The 26,122-nt window shown below is 42.8% G+C and overlaps 1 protein-coding gene across 5 annotated transcripts in view; it reads right to left on the bottom strand.

Moving 5' to 3' along the window:
• LOC138246148 (cytosolic phospholipase A2 gamma-like) overlaps nucleotides 1–26,122 on the bottom strand; it is an 823,362-nt gene that overhangs the window by 155,250 nt on the left and 641,990 nt on the right. For all 5 annotated transcript variants that reach the window (XM_069200427.1, XM_069200426.1, XM_069200424.1 and 2 more), the window contains 2 exons: nucleotides 25,388–25,524; nucleotides 19,789–19,957 (listed from right to left, as the gene is read on the bottom strand). In XM_069200427.1, coding sequence (XP_069056528.1) covers nucleotides 19,789–19,957; nucleotides 25,388–25,524 — 306 coding nt within the window. The remainder of the gene's footprint in view (nucleotides 1–19,788; nucleotides 19,958–25,387; nucleotides 25,525–26,122) is intronic.

Genomic DNA, 26,122 nt, shown 5'->3' with positions numbered 1-26,122 from the left:
CCATCTTGGCACTGCATGCAATTAAGTAGTTGAACTGCATGAATAGCAGTTGTTGGAAACTTCTGAATCGTAACCTTTCTGCCAAACTGAGATGTTCATCTTGGGAGCGCAGTATGAGCATAGAGATGGGCTTGTGCATCTGACATGAATGAGAATCTGTCATGCTCCATTTGACTATTTTTCATTACCAACTTATCCCTCTTGCTTGGATTCCTTACAATGTGAACCTCTGGGTATCCCATGCAACCTTTCCCCAGCCAAAAATGCTCATCCCCACCTCTTATCTCCTGTTTCTACTTGCGGTCTCCCTTCTCCTGGGTGGGTACGGAGCTGTTGCTCCAGCAGTGTTTAATTTGAGTGGCTCCCATCACCCACCAAGGGGACAGGGTAACACTGAAATTAGATCAGGTGCCACAGCAGGAGCAGAATGTCACCAGGGATAATAGGCGTGGCACCTGTACTCTGGATAACTTCCTGTTTGGAGAGTGCACTGCCTCTCCAGGATGGCTACACTCTGTGGGATTTCCTAATTAGAGAAAGCAGTGCCTCTCCTTGGAAATGATTCTGCTATGCAACTGGGGACAAGGTACTCTCTCATGCTGGAAAAGGAAAACTAAAGGTAAGAGGGGTATTATTTATTTTTCTTCAGCAAGGCTAGATTTTATTTGATTGGTCCCTTTTTCTCCTTCATGTTGCTCTACTAGAGGACTTTCTATCTGTCATCCAAGTCGGCTGTTGGTCTTTTCAGGAGCTACTTATGGAGCTTCTTATTTATTTCTTGCATTTATTTTGTGGAAACTGAGGGGAAATAAACTGAAAAGTGAGAAGCAAAAACATTTCCTCTTCTGAGGGAGAGGGTGGAGAGTTGTTTTTGCAGGAATATCACTCCCCTGATGCTGAAAAGGGGTTAACAGTCATATAGACTAAGGCCATGACTGATGAGGCGGTGGGGAAGGCCTTAGCTGGCGAACTTCCTTATGCAAAGAAGAGAAAACCTCTGGATTTGAACTCTGATACGGACAGTGACTGTTTGTCCGATAAACTCAGTATTTCTGGAGGAATGTTTTATGCCAGGGAAGAATTGGGGACTATTTTGTTACATATGAAGGATAATATGGGATGAGATACTCCCCTTGCTGACGAGGATGCAGGGGGGCTAGTTCATCAGTATGCAGTCTACTCTTCCACTTCACCATAACACTAAGGAGGCTATTTTTAGGGGTTGGAAGGAGCAGGATCAGTTTCAGGTTCTGAGATTGCTGCAGAAGTCATATACTTTGGAAGAGGTGGATGCTGTTTTCCCTCAGTCCATTAAAGTGGGTTCAATTTGGCTCCCTTAATTGACAGATCGCCTTTGAACCCTGATGACTGTTCTCAATGGGATCCAGCTATGCCAGTTATGCTGAGGCTAGGGGTGAGTGGATGTACAGATAGAGCAGCAGTTGAAACTCCTTTGTAGCTTCTAGTTCAGTGATAATTCCAGCAGGAATCTGTGGCTCCAAAACTGGAAGGTGAATTTCTCAGAAAAAAGACATTTCATTGTAAATTCCATTTAAGGGCAAGAAGCTTTTTGGAGATTACCTAGAAGCCATGATGAAGAAATCTTTCAAGAGCAGGAAATATTTGTGGTTCTATAAATCATCTTCTGGAAAGGAACTTCAAATATATAGTCTCAGAACTTCAGAGATTATCCCAAGAAGGATTCCATGTCTTATTCTGCAAGGTGTTGTAATTATCGGCAAACCAGGGAGATTGCATGAAGGGTCTAACAAGGCTGGCCTGTCTACTTAGTGCTCCTGACTACTCTATTCCTCCAGCTTTGGACATGGTGTGAGGAAAGATCAAGGATATTTTCCATATTTGCAAAGCCTCTATCACAGATTGCTGGGTTCTGAGCATTGTTCAGAATGCCATACTTTCCAGAGCTCGATTCAGCCTCCAGACTCGGGTATACCCTCCTTCTGTCTCCAGTGATCCTGTCAGGAGAGAGGCAGTGGGAGAAGAAATTTAAGCCTTGCAGTTCAAAATGCCACTATCACTGTTTCCCATGACAAAAACGATCGGGGTATATTGCATCCGCTTTTTGGTGCAGAAAGTGTCAGGGGGCTATCATCCTGTGCTGAGAGGTTTCTTCATTTTGAATTTGCCTCTTTCTGTAGAAATCTGCCCTGCTGGTTTTGACAAAGGTACTGGCTACTTTGATGGCACTGCTTCATTATTAAAGAATCTGTATCCAACCCTATCTAGACTTTTGTCTGGTGTCAGTCAAATGAGCCCTTCACGTGACAGAACATGTAAATCATGTAGTAAACGTGTTAACTTCTCACAGATTTCTTTTCAACTCCAAAAAGTATCAGTCTCAGTTGCTCTCAGAACAGGATTGGCTTTTTTTCTGGGGTCAGGTTCCGTACCAATCAAGGGGTAGTTACTCTGCTGGACAGCAGGGTAAAGAAAATCAGTCCCATATTTGAGATCTGATGATGACTGCCTCTCCTAGGGTGTCAGACAAGATGTGAGTTCAAGGAGATTTGTCAGCACCTGTACTTTTTGTTCTCTGGGCTCAGTTCCATCTGAACAAGTTGACTAACTTACTGCTTAGGTGCTGGAAACACGCCTCACATGATATATCGCTCCATCTTTCATTGTTCAAGGAAATAAAGCAAGAACTGTCTTGGTGGTTGGATCCACTGCATTTTTTGAAGGGGAGTCCCCTTATGCACTCTCCCTCCATCTGTAAGCACTGCAGATTGGAGCAAAAAGGGATGGAGACCCTGGATGTCATTGCATAATGTCCAAGGTCTGTAGACAAGAGCTCAAAGTGTCAGATCTGAAAAATGGAGGGAGCTTGAAGCAATACATTTGGCTCTCCTGGTCTTTTCTCCTGTGATTTTGAACAAAACAGTGTTATTCTGGATGGGCAATGCAATGGGAAAGTCCTAACTCAATCAACAGGGGGAAAAAGGCCTTGTCACTGCTCATCATTTAGGATTGGATCTTCTACTGGACTCAGATTCAGCTCCTCCTTCTGACGGTGATTCATATTCAGGGTCTTCTGAACCCCCCTGTGGACTTGTAGAGCATGGTGATTTCCTCATCTCGTGGCTTTTGTCTCTTTATTTGATTTTTCAGTCAAAGCTATAAGAGGTGGGACTATCTGATGGTGGATCTGATTGCATATTCTCACTATACACTACTTCACAGTTTTTGCTCCAGGATTCATGAGTGAGCAGCTTGGGGTATTGATGGTCTGTCCTTTCATTGGACTCTGGGTCTTCTGTTTGCTTTCCCTCCTTTCCCTTTGATCTAGAAGTTCCAATTCAAGGAGAGGGAGGGGGCTCAAGTGGTGCTAGTTGCTATTGAATGCGCCCATTCATCCTGGTTTGCTCTTCTAGTGATGATGAGGAGGGGCAAAGGGTGATTATTTCCTACAGTTCCATCTCCTTCAATTTTCCTCAGTTCTCCAGGAGGAGTCTCTGGTTCATTTCAGATTGACGGTTTGGAGACTGGTTGGGCAGGGTTGATGTCTGAGGGTTGCCTTGATGTGATTTCCTCTTCCATTCAGGAAGTGGGGAGGCCATCTTCTAAGGCTTTCTATGCTTGTCACTGGGTATCCTTTGGAAAATGGTGTGGGAAGCAGCAGTTAATGCCTATTTCTGCCTCTCTTCCTCAAGTTCTTCAATTCTTGCAGGATGGTTTTTCCTTGGGGTTTTGTCCTTCAACATTACATTTGCAATGGGCAGCAACTAGGGTATTTTTAACTTATTGGGGGAATCCACAGGGTCTTGTACAGAAATTGTTGAAGGGGATTTCAAATATTCACCCTAGGTTATCTCTGGTTTGTCCTACCCCGGATCTGCCATCTGTTCTACAAACTTTAGGATACCCATCTTTTAAACCTCTACATTCCATTTGTGTGAAGACTCTTATATTGAAGGTGTTTTTTTCTTGCTGTCCTTATCTCGATCAGAACATTGAGGTAACTGGGTGCTTTTTCCTTTAAGGCTCAGTTCCTGAGGATCTTTGCCAAAAGGGTGCTTTTGAGGACAGGGCCAAGACTTTTCTGGAAGTCAACTATTCCTTTAATTTCCAACAGGAGTTTAGTTTGCAGTTTTCTCTCCAAATGGTCAGTCTCCTGATGGGGTTAGTATTCATTGTCTGGACATCCTGAGAGCAGTTTTGGTTTATCTGGAGAGAGTGGAAGACTTCAGACAGGATTCTTCTTTATTTGATCATTTCGAGTCTGACACAAATGGTCAGAAAAGGGCCACACAAACCTTGAGCAGGTGGATTCATACTTTGATTTCTTTGGCATATACTCAGGTACTCAGCACCTGTACTTTTTGTTCTCTGGGCTCAGTTCCATCTGAACAAGTTGACTAACTTACTGCTTAGGTGCTGGAAACACGCCTCACATGATATATCGCTCCATCTTTCATTGTTCAAGGAAATAAAGCAAGAACTGTCTTGGTGGTTGGATCCACTGCATTTTTTGAAGGGGAGTCCCCTTATGCACCCTCCCTCCATCTGTAAGCACTGCAGATTGGAGCAAAAAGGGATGGAGACCCTGGATGTCATTGCATAATGTCCAAGGTCTGTGGACAAGAGCTCAAAGTGTCAGATCTGAAAAATGGAGGGAGCTTGAAGCAATACATTTGGCTCTCCTGGTCTTTTCTCCTGTGATTCTGAACAAAACAGTTTTATTCTGGATGGGCAATGCAATGGGAAAGTCCTAACTCAATCAACAGGGGGAAAAAGGCCTTGTCACTGCTCATCATTTAGGATTGGATCTTCTACTGGACTCAGATTCAGCTCCTCCTTCTGACGGTGATTCATATTCAGGGTCTTCTGAACCCCCCTGTGGACTTGTAGAGCATGGTGATTTCCTCATCTCATGGCTTTTGCCTCTTTATTTGATTTTTCAGTCAAAGCTATAAGAGGTGGGACTATCTGATGGTGGATCTGATTGCATATTCTCACTATACACTACTTCACAGTTTTTGCTCCAGGATTCATGAGTGAGCAGCTTGGGGTATTGATGGTCTGTCCTTTCATTGGACTCTGGGTCTTCTGTTTGCTTTCCCTCCTTTCCCTTTGATCTAGAAGTTCCAATTCAAGGAGAGGGAGGGGGCTCAAGTGGTGCTAGTTGCTATTGAATGCGCCCATTCATCCTGGTTTGCTCTTCTAGTGATGATGAGGAGGGGCAAAGGGTGATTATTTCCTACAGTTCCATTTCCTTCAATTTTCCTCAGTTCTCCAGGAGGAGTCTCTGGTTCATCTCAGATTGACGGTTTGGAGACTGGTTGGGCAGGGTTGATGTCTGAGGGTTGCCTTGATGTGATTTCCTCTTCCATTCAGGAAGTGGGGAGGCCATCTTCTAAGGCTTTCTATGCTTGTCACTGGGTATCCTTTGGAAAATGGTGTGGGAAGCAGCAGTTAATGCCTATTTCTGCCTCTCTTCCTCAAGTTCTTCAATTCTTGCAGGATGGTTTTTCCTTGGGGTTTTGTCCTTCGACATTACATTTGCAATGGGCAGCAACTAGGGTATTTTTAACTTATTGGGGGAATCCACAGGGTCTTGTACAGAAATTGTTGAAGGGGATTTCAAATATTCACCCTAGGTTATCTCTGGTTTGTCCTACCCCGGATCTGCCATCTGTTCTACAAACTTTAGGATACCCATCTTTTAAACCTCTACATTCCATTTGTGTGAAGATTCTTATATTGAAGGTGTTTTTTTCTTGCTGTCCTTATCTCGATCAGAACATTGAGGTAACTGGGTGCTTTTTCCTTTAAGGCTCAGTTCCTGAGGATCTTTGCCAAAAGGGTGCTTTTGAGGACAGGGCCAAGACTTTTCTGGAAGTCAACTATTCCTTTAATTTCCAACAGGAGTTTAGTTTGCAGTTTTCTCTCCAAATGGTCAGTCTCCTGATGGGGTTAGTATTCATTGTCTGGACATCCTGAGAGCAGTTTTGGTTTATCTGGAGAGAGTGGAAGACTTCAGACAGGATTCTTCTTTATTTGATCATTTCGAGTCTGACACAAATGGTCAGAAAAGGGCCACACAAACCTTGAGCAGGTGGATTCATACTTTGATTTCTTTGGCATATACTCAGGTACTCAGCACCTGTACTTTTTGTTCTCTGGGCTCAGTTCCATCTGAACAAGTTGACTAACTTACTGCTTAGGTGCTGGAAACACGCCTCACATGATATATCGCTCCATCTTTCATTGTTCAAGGAAATAAAGCAAGAACTGTCTTGGTGGTTGGATCCACTGCATTTTTTGAAGGGGAGTCCCCTTATGCACCCTCCCTCCATCTGTAAGCACTGCAGATTGGAGCAAAAAGGGATGGAGACCCTGGATGTCATTGCATAATGTCCAAGGTCTGTGGACAAGAGCTCAAAGTGTCAGATCTGAAAAATGGAGGGAGCTTGAAGCAATACATTTGGCTCTCCTGGTCTTTTCTCCTGTGATTCTGAACAAAACAGTTTTATTCTGGATGGGCAATGCAATGGGAAAGTCCTAACTCAATCAACAGGGGGAAAAAGGCCTTGTCACTGCTCATCATTTAGGATTGGATCTTCTACTGGACTCAGATTCAGCTCCTCCTTCTGACGGTGATTCATATTCAGGGTCTTCTGAACCCCCCTGTGGACTTGTAGAGCATGGTGATTTCCTCATCTCATGGCTTTTGCCTCTTTATTTGATTTTTCAGTCAAAGCTATAAGAGGTGGGACTATCTGATGGTGGATCTGATTGCATATTCTCACTATACACTACTTCACAGTTTTTGCTCCAGGATTCATGAGTGAGCAGCTTGGGGTATTGATGGTCTGTCCTTTCATTGGACTCTGGGTCTTCTGTTTGCTTTCCCTCCTTTCCCTTTGATCTAGAAGTTCCAATTCAAGGAGAGGGAGGGGGCTCAAGTGGTGCTAGTTGCTATTGAATGCGCCCATTCATCCTGGTTTGCTCTTCTAGTGATGATGAGGAGGGGCAAAGGGTGATTATTTCCTACAGTTCCATTTCCTTCAATTTTCCTCAGTTCTCCAGGAGGAGTCTCTGGTTCATCTCAGATTGACGGTTTGGAGACTGGTTGGGCAGGGTTGATGTCTGAGGGTTGCCTTGATGTGATTTCCTCTTCCATTCAGGAAGTGGGGAGGCCATCTTCTAAGGCTTTCTATGCTTGTCACTGGGTATCCTTTGGAAAATGGTGTGGGAAGCAGCAGTTAATGCCTATTTCTGCCTCTCTTCCTCAAGTTCTTCAATTCTTGCAGGATGGTTTTTCCTTGGGGTTTTGTCCTTCGACATTACATTTGCAATGGGCAGCAACTAGGGTATTTTTAACTTATTGGGGGAATCCACAGGGTCTTGTACAGAAATTGTTGAAGGGGATTTCAAATATTCACCCTAGGTTATCTCTGGTTTGTCCTACCCCGGATCTGCCATCTGTTCTACAAACTTTAGGATACCCATCTTTTAAACCTCTACATTCCATTTGTGTGAAGATTCTTATATTGAAGGTGTTTTTTTCTTGCTGTCCTTATCTCGATCAGAACATTGAGGTAACTGGGTGCTTTTTCCTTTAAGGCTCAGTTCCTGAGGATCTTTGCCAAAAGGGTGCTTTTGAGGACAGGGCCAAGACTTTTCTGGAAGTCAACTATTCCTTTAATTTCCAACAGGAGTTTAGTTTGCAGTTTTCTCTCCAAATGGTCAGTCTCCTGATGGGGTTAGTATTCATTGTCTGGACATCCTGAGAGCAGTTTTGGTTTATCTGGAGAGAGTGGAAGACTTCAGACAGGATTCTTCTTTATTTGATCATTTCGAGTCTGACACAAATGGTCAGAAAAGGGCCACACAAACCTTGAGCAGGTGGATTCATACTTTGATTTCTTTGGCATATACTCAGTTTAGTGTACCTTCTGAGGCTGAGGGTTGTCAACTTCTCTGGCTGAGTATCAGGGAGCCTCCTTCTCAAAACTTTGTCGGGTGGCCGCTTGAGTGATCCTGTTGATCTTTATTCAACATTACACAGTCACTCAGGGTCCTGTACTGGAGAATCTTTTTTAGTCTAAAGTGTTGTCTGCAGTGAAGTAACCATGATTTTCTTCCTGGATACAATAAACATTGTTTTTCAATTTAATCAGTTGTCTTGGCTTTGTTTTAGCTTGGGTGGATCTTGAATTGTAAGGAAACAAAATGAGACGGACAAAGGAGTAATGCTTTGATTATTTACAGGTAACTGCATTACTGCAAGTCCTTGTCTTGCTTGGATCAAACCATTACTCAAAGAGTTCTAGTCCTCTTTGTTGCAGCCATTAGACAGTGAGCCCTACCCCCGCCTCAGACAGATTCATAGCTGCTCATCTAAAACTAAATACCTGTACATAAAAACTGCCAATCCATTTATTCTTAGCAACAACCGTCCCTTTCCTAAGAAGTAAAAGGGATTGGTTAACAAGCATTCTTTATGTGTTAGCAAAGTATTTGTTAACTATAACCTCTTGCCTGCTAAGGCTTCCTCCTCCCAGTTCTCAGCCCTCTTTTGGATGTTAGGCGTAGCTCACATTTAATCCTTCATAACTTTACCATAGTTAGAGATCTCTGCCTACTTGGAAGGTATCTTTATGCTGTCAGTTCATTTGCCAGTGTGGATGATGTGCTAAAGGCAGAAGAGAATACTGAATGGGAGTCATTGTTTTGGCAGCATGTAGCATTTTTTTAATGTCATTGATTTGCAGGAGCTTTCCTCCCAACATGTTAGGGTCTTTGCTTTTCCTTACTGGGGTGACCATGGTTAAACTCAGGTAGAGAAAGTCAGTGACAAGTGCCCCATTCCAAACAGGTTGGGGCAACAGCCCCTGAGACACAGTGGTCCCTTGGTGCTCTGACCTGCTCCTGGCACTCTTCTTTATCTGTGGCATTGGGTGCTCCTCATTGGCTTCCAGTGGAAAAGATGACAATCTTTAAATTACTTTGCCATGTTCAAAGAGCCTTACATGATATTGGACCCACCTATCTTCAACAGGACTTTTTTAAACTATGTCCTGGGTTGGTCTTTCAAGCATATAGAGCCATACTTCCCCAGGTATCTCGATTCTAATATACCCAAATGGGAGGGGCAAAGAGGTTTTGTTTGTAGCAACCATATTATGGAATTTCCTCCTGCTATCCTTATCCAAATTGCAGAATTTAATGCACTTTAGGAAAGTACTGAAAACGTCTCTCTATACTAAATGAGTCACTTGCATGTCCCTCATTAGTTTGCCTCTTCAGAGGACTAGGTAGCAGAGAGCTCAATAAAATGGGTAGCAAACATGGACTGCCAACTCAAAGGTTTATTAGTATAATCAACTAATTTTCCAGTAGAAGAAAAATATTGTACCACTGATTCACTGTGAGGAACTGGAGCTGAGAGTTTGGTAAGACAAGAGAACTGCTGATTTTGACATTTCCCCCAGTGCTCCAAAGCCTAAATGGCCCCAAAGGTATTGTGTGGAATTATTTATGTCTAAATAGGAGAAATAAGTCGGGTACATTTGAGAAGCCTTACCTTTACCTAGTTACATTGTGATGTGAATTCTAGATAAGGAACCAGGAACAACTATAATAGTTTATATGCTCCCTATAAATAAATCCAGCCATATGTGACTATGCAGTTCTTGACATCTAATGCATGAACAAAAAGCAAAAGAAACTAAGCAACAGCAGAAGAAGTGTGAGTGTTATAATAGTGAAAGTCTAGCACCCCATTGATAGTGCAAGGGTCACTCTTTGGTGCGGAAAGAACGCATAAACTGATTAATGAGTATGGAAGATGCTTTGGCCATAAGAAGATCAATACAAGGAAGAACATAAAGGCCCTCATTACGAGTCTGGCGGTCTTAAGACCGCCAGACTTTCGTTGGCGGTTGGCCTGCCGCAGTTGTGGCGGTTGGACTGCTACATTACGACTGTGGCGAAGTGGCCACGGTCCGACCACTGATACCACCAGGTTGCCGCCAGTCGACAGCCTGGCGGTCTCGGTGGTTGTAATCCGCCAGGGTGGCACTGCATGCAGCGCCGCCCTGGGGAATTCCGACTCCTCAATCCACCAGCCTTTTAATGGCGGTGGGACTGCCATGGAAAGGCTGGCGGAATGAGGGTGCCAGAGGCCCCATGGGGGCCCCTGCACTGCCCATGCTCTTGGCATGGGCAGTGCAGGGGCCCTCATGGACAGCCCTATCGCTGCTGCACCCGCCGCACCCGCAGCGCCGCCACATTGATCAATTATGAGCCGGTGTCAATGTTAAGGCCCTGCGGTGAACTCGTAATTTGGCCGGCGGTGTTCTGGCCGCACTGGCAGTCAGGTGGCAGTACGAGTTTGGCGGTCCAAAGTGTCAATGGTGAATTATGAACAGAGATGTGCCATTATCTGGTGAAACTATATTTTACATGTTGTAAATAGGTTCATGGGTTCACTAAGTGTAATATGTACACAGTTAAAGGATTTTGGTTGGCTCATGTTCATCATTTCCAACTGAATATGAATGACTTTGCATCTGAATGACTTTATAATGCCAAATTCACAAACATATTTTTCTGTGTGAGAGCTAGACAAAAAAAAAGAAAAAACATCTTTTATGAGAAAAGATCCCAGCCTCCAGTATGCAGACAAGGGATACATGAGAAAGACCTATACTACCAGATTCTATATTATAGAATACTGAGCCTTAGATGTCATTACATGGATCCATCAACTTTGTAACAGGTTATGTTGATCTACAGGAGTGGTGCACCCATATCTTTCTTCGCAATGATTCTCTAACATCCTGGCCTGATGACAGTGCTTTCAGCATACCTTCGTTGATACATTTTATTTGGTGGCTCAATATGAACATTAGAATTCAGTGAGTAGAAGGCTACTTTAATATGTTTAACATCATGTAAATCTAAAAAAGTGCACATATCCCTGGATACGAAGAGAGTACTGTTACCTGTTGTCAGAAAATTTTACACAAAGATGTAATGGTAGATTTGGTACTGGGACCTTCAACAAAACTATTATAAATCTTCTTTAAGTGATAATCAATTAAAACGATTAAATATTTCATGTCCTTTCCCAAAACTGAGAAAGGTCCCGCAAAATCCATTGCAACTGTATCCCATGCTGCTTCAGTAAAGGGAACTGCATGCACGGGTATGCTCATTATTTTCCAATGTTTATACAAGAGTAGGCACTCTCTACAACTGTCTACTATAGATCTTGCCTGTGACTTCAGATAAGGCCACCAATAATGTTGTTTCAAACATATGACAGTTTTAGTGGCCCCTTGATGCCCTTAACGTGCTAAAGAAATCAGATATTTCCGCAACGTTTCTGGTGGTAGAAACAGATTGTGATACATAATCATATCACCCACAGTAGACAAATCTTCCAATACAAGTGAAAATGCTTTAAGATCACAGGACAGATTCCTGCTTGCTGGCCACCTTCAATAAAGAATTTCTCAACCTGAGTCAAATGTTTTTCATTTGCATAAACCTCATTCTATTATGTTTCAGTCATGTATACTGTACCCATTGTATCCAATGTCGCAACACACTCTGTGTCTGCGTCAAGGTCATCATTTTCTTCATCAATATTCAACAACATCCTTGATAAGCAATCTGCTCTACAATTCTTCTCCCCAGACAAATGTCTTACATCAATGGTGTGTTCCTGTAATTTCGATAGTATTTAATTAGTCAAGCAGATGCTTAGCATGGATCGTAACTTTGAAAAAGACGCAAAGAGGTTTGTAGTCTGTTACAAGTTCAAATTATGAACCACATATGCATGAACTAAATTTTTGTATGGCCCATGAACATGCTAGAGCTTCAGGCTCAATTGAACTATAATAACACTCGCCATGTTTTTATGTCCTTGATGCAAATGCCACTGTATGCTCTTTGCCTGCTACAATTTAGATTAAAATGTCCCCAAAGCCATTACGACTAGCATCCACAGTTATAATGCATTTGTGTCCAGCACAGAAAGCACTCAAGGCATGAACTTACTCTATAATTTGTTTACAGTATCAATTGCTTCGCCTAACTCAGAAGATCTTTCCTTAATAACCACAACTTGTGTGAATCCATATACAAACCTAGCACAGTATTCTGCTGAACTCAAAAACAGCGGAGAGCATCTTTACTTTTAGGTTCTTTAGCATCTCTTACTACTATAATGAGACGTATTTGGAGTTTTATTCCATTAACTGAAATAGTGTGTCCTAAGTATTCCAACTCACTTGTTCCAAACTTACATTTATCACATCTCACTGTCATCCCCATCTAAGCTGATTTATCTAAAATCTTTTTTTTAATTTTGTTTTGCTCCACCATGTTTTGTGCATAAATCAAAATATTATCTTGGTACGCCTGAACCCCGCAAATTTCTCCAAAATGTTTTTCCATAAGTCTTTAAAAAATGCTAATTGTTGACGCAAGTCAAAGGAGCAGCCTCGCATATTTAAACATACCAAATGGTGTAATAAATGCTGTTAGCTCTTGGGATTCATTTAGCAAAGGTACTTGATGGTACGCCAAGCATAAATCTATAGTAGAAAACACTTTAGTGCCCCCCCCCGATTGGGCAGATCGGCCAAAAGGTGATGTAAATTGGATGACTGTCAATTATAATGTTTTTATTTAAAGAATGCAAGTCTGCAGAGAGTGTTACCTCACATGACTTTTTACATGCAACCACTATTAGAGATACCCATTGTCAAGATTCACAAGGTACAATTATGCCCTCCTGAGTCAATTGTCTTTAATGTCCTTCTGAGCTCCTCCCTAACACTCAACAGTACTGTGCTTACTTTGTAGACAATAGGTTGTGTGTTAGTGTGTTAGGTTTCAATCTAATCTTATGTTTGAAACATTTAACTAAACTTACTTCCTCAGAAAAAATGTCATTATAGCTTTTTAACATTGACTCCAAATTGGCATTCCTTGGTTCACATGAAGACATTAACTCACATTTATGAGACTCACAGTCTACATAAGCAATGGGTAATTCCCCAACGACTACCAGATTTTCTGCACCTGGCTTCAAATACAGTTCCATTTTAGCTATCCTATTAAATCTCTGCCCTTCACTGCAACATATACTTTTGTGGATACCATACTCCCCAACAATCAACTTCTGAAATAACCCAGCATATCAATCTTCCTTTTCCGGAATGCCTTGAGGTTGATATCTGTGAACATTAAAACAACATTTTTATCCCAGTGCTTCTTTACAGTTTTCTTCACACTTATACTTACAGCCTGGAAGTGACCTAGGGCCAGATGTAGCAATATTGCAAATTGCGAGTTGCAATTTGCGAGTCCAAGCGACTCGCAAATTGCAACTCGCAATTTGCAATGCAGAACGGTGTCTCAGACACCGTCTGCGACTCGCTATGGGGTCGCAAAGACCCACCTCATTAATATTAATGAGGTGGGTCGCAAATTGCGGCCCCATAGCGACTATGGGCACTCGCAGATATGGAGGCCTGCTGTAGTCAGCAGACCTCCATGTCCGTGACTGCTTCTAAATAAAGCAGTTTTTTTTTTTTCAAGTGTAGCCCGTTTTCCTGAAAGGAAAACGAGCTGCACTTAAAAAAAAACCGAAACCTTTTGTTTCGGTATTTTTTCAGGGCAGGTAGTGGTCCCTTGGACCACTACCTGCCCTGAAAAAATATTTTGTGGTCCATTCACAAAGGGGAAGGGGTCCCATGGGGACCCCTTCCAATTTGCGAGTGGGTTACCATCCACTTGAAGTGGATGGTAACTGCAACTCCATTTGCGACCGCATACGCGGTCGCAAATGGAATTGCATACCACTGCGAGTCGCAAATAGGAAGGGAACAGCCCTTCCTATTTGCGAGTCGGAAATGCATTTTGCAAGTCGGTCCTGACTCGCAAAATGCATTTCTGCATAGGAAACTCCGATTTGCGACTCGCAAACGGCAATTTTTGCCGTTTGCGAGTCGCAAATTGTTTCCTACATCTGGCCCCTACTTTTTTACTGCTCAAACAGCCCTTCCTGATAGTCGGACACTTCATGTTATTACTCAGTTGTGTCTTTGACCCACGTCCTATAACATTAATAATTTGTTTTATTTTCAGTAGGTTTTACAAACTTTGCAGCTGATTTTACCACGCACAGAGTATCATCCACATCAAATGAATATGTTTCAGAAATTGCATTCACAGGAACATCAGAATGCAAAACTTTAGAAGAAGCCATGAACCTCTCAATTCCTTTGGCTAAATCCAAAACTTCTGACAAAGACGAATTCCTGCAACTTTAAGAGTCTCTCTTGAATTATTCTTGCATAACAATTAAAAATGTACTGGTCTCTGACATATGTGTTGACATCACTAACAAACTCTCAAGTCGTAGCTAGAATTCTTAAAGCTGATACATACTCTTCAATGCTTTCATCCATCAGTTGCTTGTGTTTAAAAAGTGACGGCACTCTATGATGCTAGGCCCCTCACAGTAATGTTTCTGTAGTCTTGCAATTGCCTCAATATAAGTGTTCCAATTATTGTCTTCCTCACTAATTGCTAGCACTTGTACAATCAGCAAATTATCAAAAACGTCCTGTACAGCTTGACCAAGACTTTAAAACAATGCTAATTTGCTGTCTTCAGGAAACACTTTGACATCGACAGCCACCACATAATTTTGGAACATGTGCATCCACTACTTCCATTTCATTTGTGTTTTGCCAGGTGTTTGCAAAAACGGAGGTAGTTGCACAAATGAATGCAAGGAAGCCAATAATTTAAGACTGACACTGTTGAACTGTAATACTTAAATTGTTACCTGGGTTGATTTATAGGAACTACAGACACACAATAGGTTGAAATGTTATTCTGTCTATGACTTATGTAAACAAAAAAAACAAAAAAATCAACTAATATTGTTCCGTAGCATTGCTAGTGGATTCTCATTTTGTGCCATCTATCTCATTTTATAACCAGAAAACCTGTGGTTTGAATTCCAGCAGTACTTGCAAGCACAGCTGATGAATAACCGAGAGGTATAATCCTTTTGTCAGCTCAGTTGACATGGAATGCTGTACAAATATGAGCTCTACTTTATGCATGCCCCTTCACTCTCCACAAGCCTGCGCACACAAAACGATGAAAATGCCTCACACGCCTCCAACACGCACCTCACACACAAGGAATATGGGAAGAGCACTCAGAACTTAATTATGAGCTCACCAGGAATGCAGGAACTCAACCTCTCCTGCACTCCATTTCCACCAGTAAATTCTTTCATTCGGTTTGTTTCTGCAAACAGGGTTTCAGGAGTTCAAAGGTCAGGGTCTATAAATCAAACTGTTGTCAGTGGGCGGCGGACTGCAGCTTAACTTCCTCTCATCGACATTTTATGGTATGAAGTGGCACCAGAGACACCGAGAAGTTTGAAGGTACTTTAATTAACATCTCACAGCCGCCTACAACCTACAGGGGTCCTCTCACCAGGTACACCGGTAACTACTGACCTAGAGCATCATTAATAACATGTTCTTGTGCATAAACAACTATGTACTTCCCATACAACACAAAGGAATAAGACTAGGAAGGTATCCACAATGACATTGTTAGAGATATGTAAAAGAGTGTGCACATTCAAGCAGTGATTGACGTTTGTTACACCCATAAATTCTCAATATGAGATATTTTACTTTTCCCGCAAATTGCATCCTGTGGAGGTCAAACCAGCTAGACTGTCATTCAGGGCCCTATTTGTCATGTTTTCATGCAACACAACATCATAAAAGGTGAAAGGCATGAATTGGCCATCTCTGTCAACAGATGGTGCACTCCTGCTCCCTCCTTGGGCTGGCACACTTTTAGCTTTTCTAGAGCTAACACAGGCACTCTTGCACCATGTTGAAAAGCTGCCTGTGTTGAAAGCAGGATTGTTATTGTACAGGAGGCTTTTTCCTCTTTCTACGTGTGCACATTTGTAAAGAAGAAGAAAACTAGGATTGTTAGAAATGGGGTTTCTGGTTGGCTAGGGTATGCACCTCAGCCAGACAGAACTTACCCACTCTAGTCAGGGCAAGGGAGTTACACGTCCAAGATAACCCCTGCTCACCCCCTTGGTAGCTTGGCACGAGCAGTCAGGCTTAACCCGGAGGCAATGTGTAAAGCGTTTGCACAACACACACACACATGTGACGCAATATCCCCACCACAAAGGAAACACAACACCAGATTATATGAAAATATACTGTATTGTACACAACGTAATTATCAGACCAACATCACATAACAGTACTATCCTGCTACCTTAGCAGTTGTCAGAACGTTACACATTAGTTACTCTGCAAACTAGCAGTAGTCACACATAACACACAGGTTACTCAGTATTCTGCAACATAAGCAGTAGTCAGGAAACACGTTATCACATTAGAACACTTGTCATGAGAATATCATAAAACGCCCATAGTAGGAACATTAGAAAATCTATGGCAAGTTAAGCAAACATATTAGCAAGTCATGCCCATAAAAGGAACATGTGCACACATATGTAAAAGCATCATAGAACAGGTAGGCAATATATTATAATTAGTAAAGTCTGTAGAAAGAACTTCAATTATAACTCTATTGGTCCATTTAAAAGTACCTGGTTGATGAGGAGGCACTTCCAGTGCCTAAAACGAATAATGGGGCCCCCGGCGCTCCTCTGCGCAAAACGGGGGCCTCCCTGATCTCCTGGGGTTAGGGGAGGGCGGCACGCACCTCCTCTAGATGAAAAACGGGCCCCTCTGGGGGCCGTCAACACTGGGGGCCCCCCTAGGCCTCCACCGGCCCTCTCGAGGGGGGCCCAGGTCAGGGAAACCTTTGAAGGGGGAGGGGGGCGCCTCGCACCCCCTCCTGGGTGAAACACGGGCCCCTCCGGGGACCCGCTAGCTCCTGGGGTCTCCCTGGGCCTATACTGGCCCTCACAACGGGGAGACTCCCCATTAACCTACTACTGGCCCGCGAGGGGGCCAACAAGAGAGCCGGTGGCCAGGGCGAGCCTCCGGTGAGGCTGCCGCCCGGCCCGAAATGGCAGAAGAGTCCTCCGGGACTCCTGCAAGGGAGGGAGAGGTGTCCTCCTCTCCCTCTATCTCCGGGACTCCTGTAAGGGAGGGAGAGGCGTCCTCCTCTCCCTCGGATGACGTGCGGCCCCTAGTGGGGCCTGCTGGTGCCCCGGGGGCGCTCCAAAAAGCGCGCGTCCCCCGGGAGCACGATAGGAGCGTGATAGCTCCTTCCTTTACTCCTTGAAGTGCCCCGGGGGCACTAAAGTCAGCGCGATCCTCGCGCTCGAAACAGAAAGCCCTGCCCGGGCTGCGGCGGTGATTTTCTTTGTAGCAGAAACGCGCTCCAGACAGCGCGAGGGCACCATTTAAAGCCCGGGCTGCGGCGGTGATTTCTTGTTTACCATAGATGAAAATTCAACCAAAGGGGAAGCGCTTTCAAGCGCTAGTGGAATCCCCAAAGGAGCGCTTTCCTAAGCGCTAACTGGGATATCAAGTGAAGCACCCCCCGTGCTTCAGGGTTACTGCAGGGGTCAGGGGCCACAGCACCCTGCCCCTGGGGAGAAAAAGGTTCAGGAAAGGCCCTCAGGAGGGGCCCTAGCAACAGGCCAGCACAAGAGAAAGGCAGCAAGTGCCAAGTCCTTTACAGTGACCAAGCAGGTCACAGGTCAGCACAGCAGCAGCAGTCCATGGCGGTCCCTGGTAAGTCCTTCCAGCATCTCTGTGGCCAGTTCCATGATGTTCAAAGAGTCTCCAAATTGTGGGGAAAATTCCCCTGTACTTATAGTCAGTTCTTACAGTGTTTTACAATGGTAGGGAGAGGAGGTTCCAGCCAGTTACAACTGGTTCTGGGAGTGCCCCCTCTCTCCTTTCAGCACAGGCTCCAAACATCAGTGGGGGGTTAACGACCCTATTGTGTGAGGCCAGGGCACAGCCTTTACAAATGTAGGTGTGCCCCGCCTCTCCCTTCTCTCAGCCCAGGAAGACTATTCAGCATGCAGATGCACCTTGGTGACACCTCCACCCTCCCTGTGTACAGGCTGTCTGAAAAGTATGCACAAAGCCCCAACTGTCACTCTGCCCAGACGTGGATTGGAGTCAAGCTGCAAAACACCAGAATTATAAGCACAGATAAATGCGCACTTTCTAGAAGTGGCATTTCTGTGATAGTAAAAAAAAATACACCCACACCAGTAATCAGTATTTATTATCACCATCACAACCATACCAAACACGCCTACGCTACCCCTCATAAATCAGACAATACCCTTTACACATAAGGCAGGGCATTTCTAATGCAATCCTATGAGAAGGCAGCACTCACAGCAGTGAGACACCAAGTTAGGCTGTTTGTCACTACCAGGACAGGCCATGCAATATGGCACATGTCCTGCCTATCTACATACATGGCACCCTGCCCATAGGGCTAGCTAGGGCGTACTTTAGGGGTGACTTACATGTAGTAAAAGGGGAGTTCTGGGCCTGGCAAGTAAATTTAGATGCCAGGTCCCTGTGGCAGAAAACTGCGCACAAAGGCCCTGCGCTAGCAGGCCTGAGACAGGTTTGAAAGTCCACTTCAGTGGGTGGCGCAAGCAGCGCTGCAGGCCCACTAGTAATATTTAATTTACAGGCCCTGGGTATAGAGATACCACTGTACAAGGGACTTATAGGTAAATGAAATATGCCAATTAGGTATAAGCCAATCATACCAACTTTAAATGGGAGAGCACCTGCACTTTAGCACTGGTCAACAGTGATAAAGTGCTCAGAGTCCTAGAGCCAACAGCGAGAGGTCAGAAAAAACAGGAGGAAGGAGGCAAAAAGACTAGGTATGACCATGCGTATGGCCAAAAGTCCAACAAGGATAAATAAATATATTTCTCCTCATTCTGCTTTCCCTGGAAAGGCATAGCATTTTGAGGCATTCCAGGTCTACCACTCATCTGGGAATGTGCCAAAATTCATGGGTGGATGTGTGCGAACACCTACGCTCCAGCCATGAAACACCTCCCTGGGGCAGATTAACATGAGGCAGAGAGATGAACTGCCTTGCGTTACTCCAGATTTACCATGCACCTCAGGGCCACCAAAGATGGCCTTGGTGGCTTGGTTAATCTCATCTAGGCGCTGCCATCACCCTAAGTGTTGCGCAGGTGATGCAAACCTTTGATAAATATGCCCCTAAATATACAACATCCAACATTTGAGGTGAATCAAGTTAGTTGAACTTCTTAAATGATCTCATTATAGTGCACTGCGCATGCAGTAAAAAAAGGTTTGTTTACATGAAAACTAGTGATGCCAAACGTGTAGTTTAGCTCCTTCAAAGTCTAAGCCACATCACCAGTGAGATCATTTGAGTTTTTTAGAAACTCATTTCAAGTCAGGTTGAGGGGACTAAATTAATAAACTCTGGCTAACAGTCTTCTCCATCCTGTTAATGTGAAATGTAGATCTTACTTGAGTCAATATGCTGTATAAGCCACAATTAAACAGGAACTATCAAGAAGGATATGTAGATGAATGTTAAACTAATAGTGTGCATTTTTAACAGTTAGACTGTGTTGATTTTCTTATTTTATTTTTATACCAAACTAATGTTGAAGAATTTTCTATAAAAGTTGACTTCAAGTACTGCTTCTCTTCTTCGAGGGTCACACATGAGTAAATAACTAGGTACTGCTGACACCACAAACGTTACGCAACTGCACAGGTACACAATGTATCTTCTTACCTCCGCTATTCTGCTTGTTAAAAAGTGGTATGTGAATCACTGTCGGCTTATTCACCTCCTCAAATATGTAGTAGGCTTGAGAAGGGTTTAATTCCTCCCCTTCTGGGATGACTACAGGGGGAAAGGGGATGTTGTTTGCAGAGCAGTAAGCTGCGGCCCTCATGACTGTCTAAATGAAAGAGAAATAAAACAGCTGGTTAGAAATGTTTGTACATCAGAAAAGGGGATACCAGGAAAGAGAGATAAAAAAATGTGAGCTGCTAGGGAAAAGAGAAAGGTAAGGTTGCTCAACCGAGTAAGTGAGAGTGCTCTTTGGAGTCATGTAAGCAGGTCAGTATCTTTAACTTTCACTTCTTGCATTAAAATTCATAAGTAAAACTAATCTGCCAATACGCAGCCCTGAAGAAGGGGCACCTACTTGCACAAAAACGTCCTGAGAGACATTTTTCTCATTCTATATCTGCTGCAGAATGCAGCACATGTGAAAAGAGTTAAAAACACTGAGAAATACAAATATTTTCCCTCATTAAGCCTCACCACAGGAGGCGTAATGTTTTTACTCTTTCCCACGTTTATGAGATTAAGTAAATCTGGGGCAGCATCAAAACCCATGGTTGTTGCAAGTGAAAACCCACCGCAACACACATGGTACACCTCCTTGGTGCAGAGTAAGGCAATGCAGCGATTTCTACTGCTTTGCCTTACTCCATTTCGATAAGGCCATTTAAAGCCACCCAAAGTGGCTTTGCATGGCCTCATTGATATGACTGAGAGGTTTGCGCCACCAGAAGGTCACAAAAAGTGATCCTCCATTGAGGCGAGCCTCTCACGAATAAGCCCCTAAATCTGAATTTCCTGAATATAAGCACTTTCACCAAATACTAGTTGGAGTGGTAGAGTTAGGATATTTAATATCGCCCCGCCAATACATATATTGTGCCCAATTTTCTGTGACTGGAGTCTGAATAGTAAATCTTCCCCTTCCCCAACTAAGTATACATGCACTTTCACAAATCTTTCTGGGCCAGAAGTCAAAACAGTAAAGCTAAATCCATCTCTTCGAATTATGGGCCATATGTACTAACATTTGTTTTTGAGGTTACTAAGTATCACATTATTGTGAATCTCTATTGGGTAGTCACAACCACTAATGTACAAATGTGTGTTTTACACATTTTGCAATTTCCAGTGGGTCGCATATAGACCTCTCTCATAAATATTGATGAGGAAGGTCTTGGTTTGCAACACTTTGGGAATTGCAAAAATCACAGGGATGGTGGCCTGCTGGGGTCAGCAGACCACCATGTCTGTGACTGCTTTTCAATAACGGAGTCTTTTAAAAAAAATACAGCCCTTTTTCCTTTAAGGAAAATGGGATGTGTTTCAAACAAAAAAAAGAAGAGTTTTATTTTCATTTTCTAAGAGTAGGCAGTGTTGCGTGGATCACAGTCTGCTCTTAAAAATATTTTTACAACCATTCTCAAATGGGACTCCTTCCCATTTGCACATGGGTTACCACCAACTTCAGGGTGGTGGTAAAATACGAATGTTTTGCGGACGCATTTCGGTCGCACAACATACATAAAAACCACTGTGAATCGGCATTAGGAACGGATAATCAAAACAAGTCCCTTTCCTCCTATCGAATTGCAAATCCAAATTGCAATTCGGTAACAGGTTACCAAATCAGAATTTGGGCTTGGTACTTACAAAAATACATTTTTGCATTTGCAAAAGGCCCAATTCTTTGAATTAGGCCGTTTGTGAATGAAAAAATGTGTCATACATGTGGCCCAAAATGCGCTGCCCCCATGTTGATTGTAGTTTGAACAGTAATTGAGAATTGTATCCCATATATAATCAATATATCCATTGTTTGGGGGAATAATGTTAGAATATTAAATTTTACATCCTTTCAAAAAAAGGTTTCTCCTTTGGAAAAGGCCTGTTCTCCCGAGACTGCTTATCTGTGAATACATTAGCATTAGACCTGGATGTCTGTATCCTTTTAATGGTTTGCAACTAGAAATGTGGTCACAAATCATTGATAGATGTCCTTGGGAATTTCAAAGAAGAGGGAGATGATCTTTGAAAACGTTACCTATTTGTGATTTGGATTGAATAACAAAAGACATTTTTGAAATTGGAGACACTTTTCTGACTCATCGGGTATCTTTAGTTTATGGTTGCTCATTGCTCTGTGAGTCTGAGGATCATAGCCATTGTGACAGCAAAACAGTAATGTATATCAGACCCATAGCTCTTTTCCACCAAAAGACTGAGGAATGGTATTTCATTTCCTTGATGTACTTCCACTTTACATGAAGTCACCAACCTTTCACACAAGCTGGCCCCTCAACAAGAAAGCAAAAAGTCAATTGTAAATAGTCTTAAACGTTCATGATGATTATAATCACAGACTGTGCTCTGTGACCTCATTATTTAATCTAAACCAGCCAAATTGGTACGTGGGGCATGATACAAGCTATAAACCAATCAGTTTTGAAACGAGCACGAGGTAAAGAAGCTATGTAACAACCAACTGGAATCTCCAGATTTGCCTTTTTTATCCTGGCATGGATTGGCTAGCAGATTTTGCCACACACTGAAAATCTGCTATCTTCTTAGTTGCTGTCTCCTTGAAACTATTAAACCTCTCTGATACCCTGGATACACTCAGATGCATTTTCTCTTGATCCGTGTTTTTAATTAAGCAATAACTTTACTGTCATAACAGCAGGTCAGAACTAATGTTAAACACCATCATGGCCCATATTTGTACTTTTTTAGCGCCGCTTTTGCGTCAAAAAACGGCGCAAATGCGGGGCAAAAAAAGTATAAATATGGGCCCATGTGTGAATAGTAGTTCTAACAGTCGTGCTTCCTGCAACAGGTGATCGTTGTCTCTCATTGGTTAGTCCTTGGACAGTATTCACATCTTCCACACTTGTTCTGACAATTTCTTTACCAGCCTACTGCCAGCTCAACAGAAGGCAAATTGGAAGGTCCCTCTGTACCTGAGGTTCGTGGTGTCCATTTTTGTTAGTACTCGTAGGAACTGGAAAAAGTATATTATAGTTACCACTGAAAAAAATACTATGATGCCCAGGAAATAAACCGGCCCTTGTATTTCCACTTCATATAACATACATTCTTTCGGAAGAAATGAGGATCTCATAGCCAATATTTTGCTTGGTCTATCAGTGGTTTAATCCTTCTTCTCTCAACCTGGTGAATCTATTCAAAACGTGTCTTGAAAGCTTTCGGTAATAATAGAATGAGGCCATGTCGATAAATTTCATTTTACACTCACTTAAACTTTGATTTCCTTACAGCCCAATTTAATTGACTGCTGAAGGTAACCATTTACAAAGCTTTGTTTCATTGTCTTAACACTCTAAGACTTCGAGAAGTTCTCTATACTTCTCATGGAATGGGCCATCCGTTGTAAGATTGTGAACGCTATCAAGCAGCTGCTCTGTTGAGCTAGACGAGGTTGCTTAAAATTCTTTAAATATTCTCTCAGTATTCCGTCTGTCTATATAGCAACAGAAAATCAGCAAAGCGAAGGAGAGAAGTATGCAATATCCGTGTACTACTTCCAACAATCAGCATCACTTTCAATGGAGTTCGAAATAAATTGTGCCTTTATAACCATTGTAGGGGTTATACTTCGTTAGCAGGGTCTTTTTCACAGTTCTGTCGCCAAAGCTGTTTTCTTACAGTCCCAGCGACCCTCTGCAAGCTCACATAGGTTTGGGGTCCATTCGTGGTTCGCATTCCACTTTTGGAGTATATGGTTTGTGTTGCCCCTATCCCTATGTGCTCCTATTGCAATCTACTGTAACTTTACACTGCTTGCATTACTTCCTTTTGCTATTACTGCATATTTTTGGTATTGTGTACATATATCTTGTGTATATTTGGCATCCTCATACTGAGGGTACTCACTGAGATACTTTTGGCATATTGTCATGAAAATAAAGTACCTTTTTTTTTAGTATATCTGTGTATTGTGTTTTCTTAAGATATTGTGCATATGACACCAGTGGTATAGTAGGAGCTTTGCCTGTCTCCTAGTTCAGCCTAAGCTGCTCTGCTGTAGCTACTTCTATCAGCCTAAGCTGCTAGAAACACCTCTTCTACACTAATGTGGGATAACTGGACCTGGTACAGAGTGTAAGTACCCCTTGGTACCCACTACAAGCCAGGCCAGCCTCCTACATGTCGCCAAAGCGTGGTGGAATCTGCGGCCATCGCGGCAGCACACTACCATCTAAAAACACATCAATCACCAATACTGTTACAATTCGCACATATCAAGAACCTCTCTAAGTGTTGTTCTTTGACACAGCATGTTAAGAGATTCTCAAACTCCAATTGCTTACAATTACCTTGTGGTTGCCTTCGAACAGTTCAGGCAGTATAGCATCAGAAAAAATGTGTATCTCTGCTTTGTCGCAGGGTTTACACATAAGTCATGTCTCTTCCGCTATGAGTTATCACCTTTGCACCATACAAGTTCTTTCTCTCCCCTTAACAATGGCCAGTCTTGTAGTTATGATTCTTAGGGTGGATTGGGGCAAGAGGTATCCTGACTCTTTGAATTTTTAGTATTAGGGTAGCTCCAATTCCCTCCTGCAATAGTCATTTTTCAGTGCACCTTGTTGTATGGGGCAGCATATTGTAGGTGCTGAGCCCTTACAGTCATCCGTTGTTGGAGGAATCAAGCACCATCTTGGAGCTGATATGCTGTTCTATTCAGGGACTGGTCCCCTTATTCCTGCACAGGGTTTCTCTCTGTGTATCCCCTGCCAGGAGTGACGCGCATGTGGCTCTTTCTACTCCCCTTGGCGGAGGATCCGTTAGTCATCTTGAAGTTGCCATGCACAATTTAGAAAGTGGATCCATCTAGGCATCTTGTATCATTGTCACCTTAGACTTAGGTAGTCAATACGAATTGCACTGTGCTACAGGCTTTGGTGGGGCAAAAGCAAACTATGATGCCTACACAATGGAGGTCTTTCATTATTCTAGCTGCGCGACCATCTCAGAAATTTTCTGAGCTCACAAAGCTTAATTGTGATCTGTGTAATAGTAATTTGATTGTTTCTGATGTGGTCCTTTGACAGGTTTTAGTACAGAGATTCGAATGCAATTTACAATGGTATTTAAGCATCCGAATTCACTTCAGTTACAGGTGAAACAGCATTAGTTGGTGATATAGTCCCAAATGACCTCCTAATGTAGCCATTACGTTCCATTTAGCCTCACATATGTTTGACTTTGCAAAACAATAAACACACTGTTTAAACCTATCAACTTTGATGTTACTTATCATGCCCAAACTGCATAACTACCGGCCCATAGGACGGTACAGAGGAGTGTTTTAGCTACCTGGAGGGCACCCCCCACCTCTGTGGAATGTTTGACCTTGCTTCTTCGGGAGGCACGTGGGGTAAAACACGGGAAAGTGATTTTCAGAGCAAAGAGGGGATTGGGTTCAGAAGGGGAATGATGCATAGCGAAAAAGGAAGACAAAAGAAGATAAAAACAGACTATGTAGTAGATTTACTATCAAACAATACTCTATATTTACCATAAAAGGATCCAGTGGAAAGAAATCCAAGTTGACCATCATAATTGTATTGCGTGGCCTTTGGAATGCCAGTGGGAAAGGACTCATCATACCTACTCCAGAATCCATCAAGTAGATTTTTGAAGGCTCGTCAGTTGCTTTGGGATAAGAAACACATAAACAAATAAATCACAATAAGATATTCATAGTGTTGGTATGATACATTATTGAGCTCCCAATGAGTCTGTGAATTCAGAAAGCTCAACAAAATATATCCGTTGTTAAAGAGACGCAAAACACATCAGTGGGATTGTGTGTGTATTAACGGCTCTTTAATTAAGTTGCAACTTGGTTTCATCTAGTTGTCACGAATAAAACGATTCTAGCTCAAAGACACAGTTCTTGGCCTGCTTTTGCCCGACAGTTACATGAGATAATCTGTAACTCTGCTTAGGCAACTATGCACTGACATCAAAGTTAAAATATGTGATGATAATTTATCTGGTACCTAAATTACCATGAATTCATTGGTGCACAGTGAACAACTGTACACCATACATTCATGGCCTAAGGTCCCCAATCAATTACCGCTAATGTTTATTGGTAAATGATGATGGTCACTGTATATTATGTGTTGCTCATGTTTTATGCATTTTGATAGTGTGCATTCAGTAGATGTAGTCACACAATATTTAGGGGTATATTTAAGATCCCCTAGCTCCACCATAGCCCCGCCATAGCATAATTTTTTTGACA

Source organism: Pleurodeles waltl, chromosome 7 (genome assembly GCF_031143425.1).
Source record: "Pleurodeles waltl isolate 20211129_DDA chromosome 7, aPleWal1.hap1.20221129, whole genome shotgun sequence".
Classification (NCBI taxonomy): domain Eukaryota; kingdom Metazoa; phylum Chordata; class Amphibia; order Caudata; family Salamandridae; genus Pleurodeles; species Pleurodeles waltl.
Note: the sequence above shows the minus strand (reverse complement) of the source record. Positions and strands in the feature narration are given on the sequence as shown.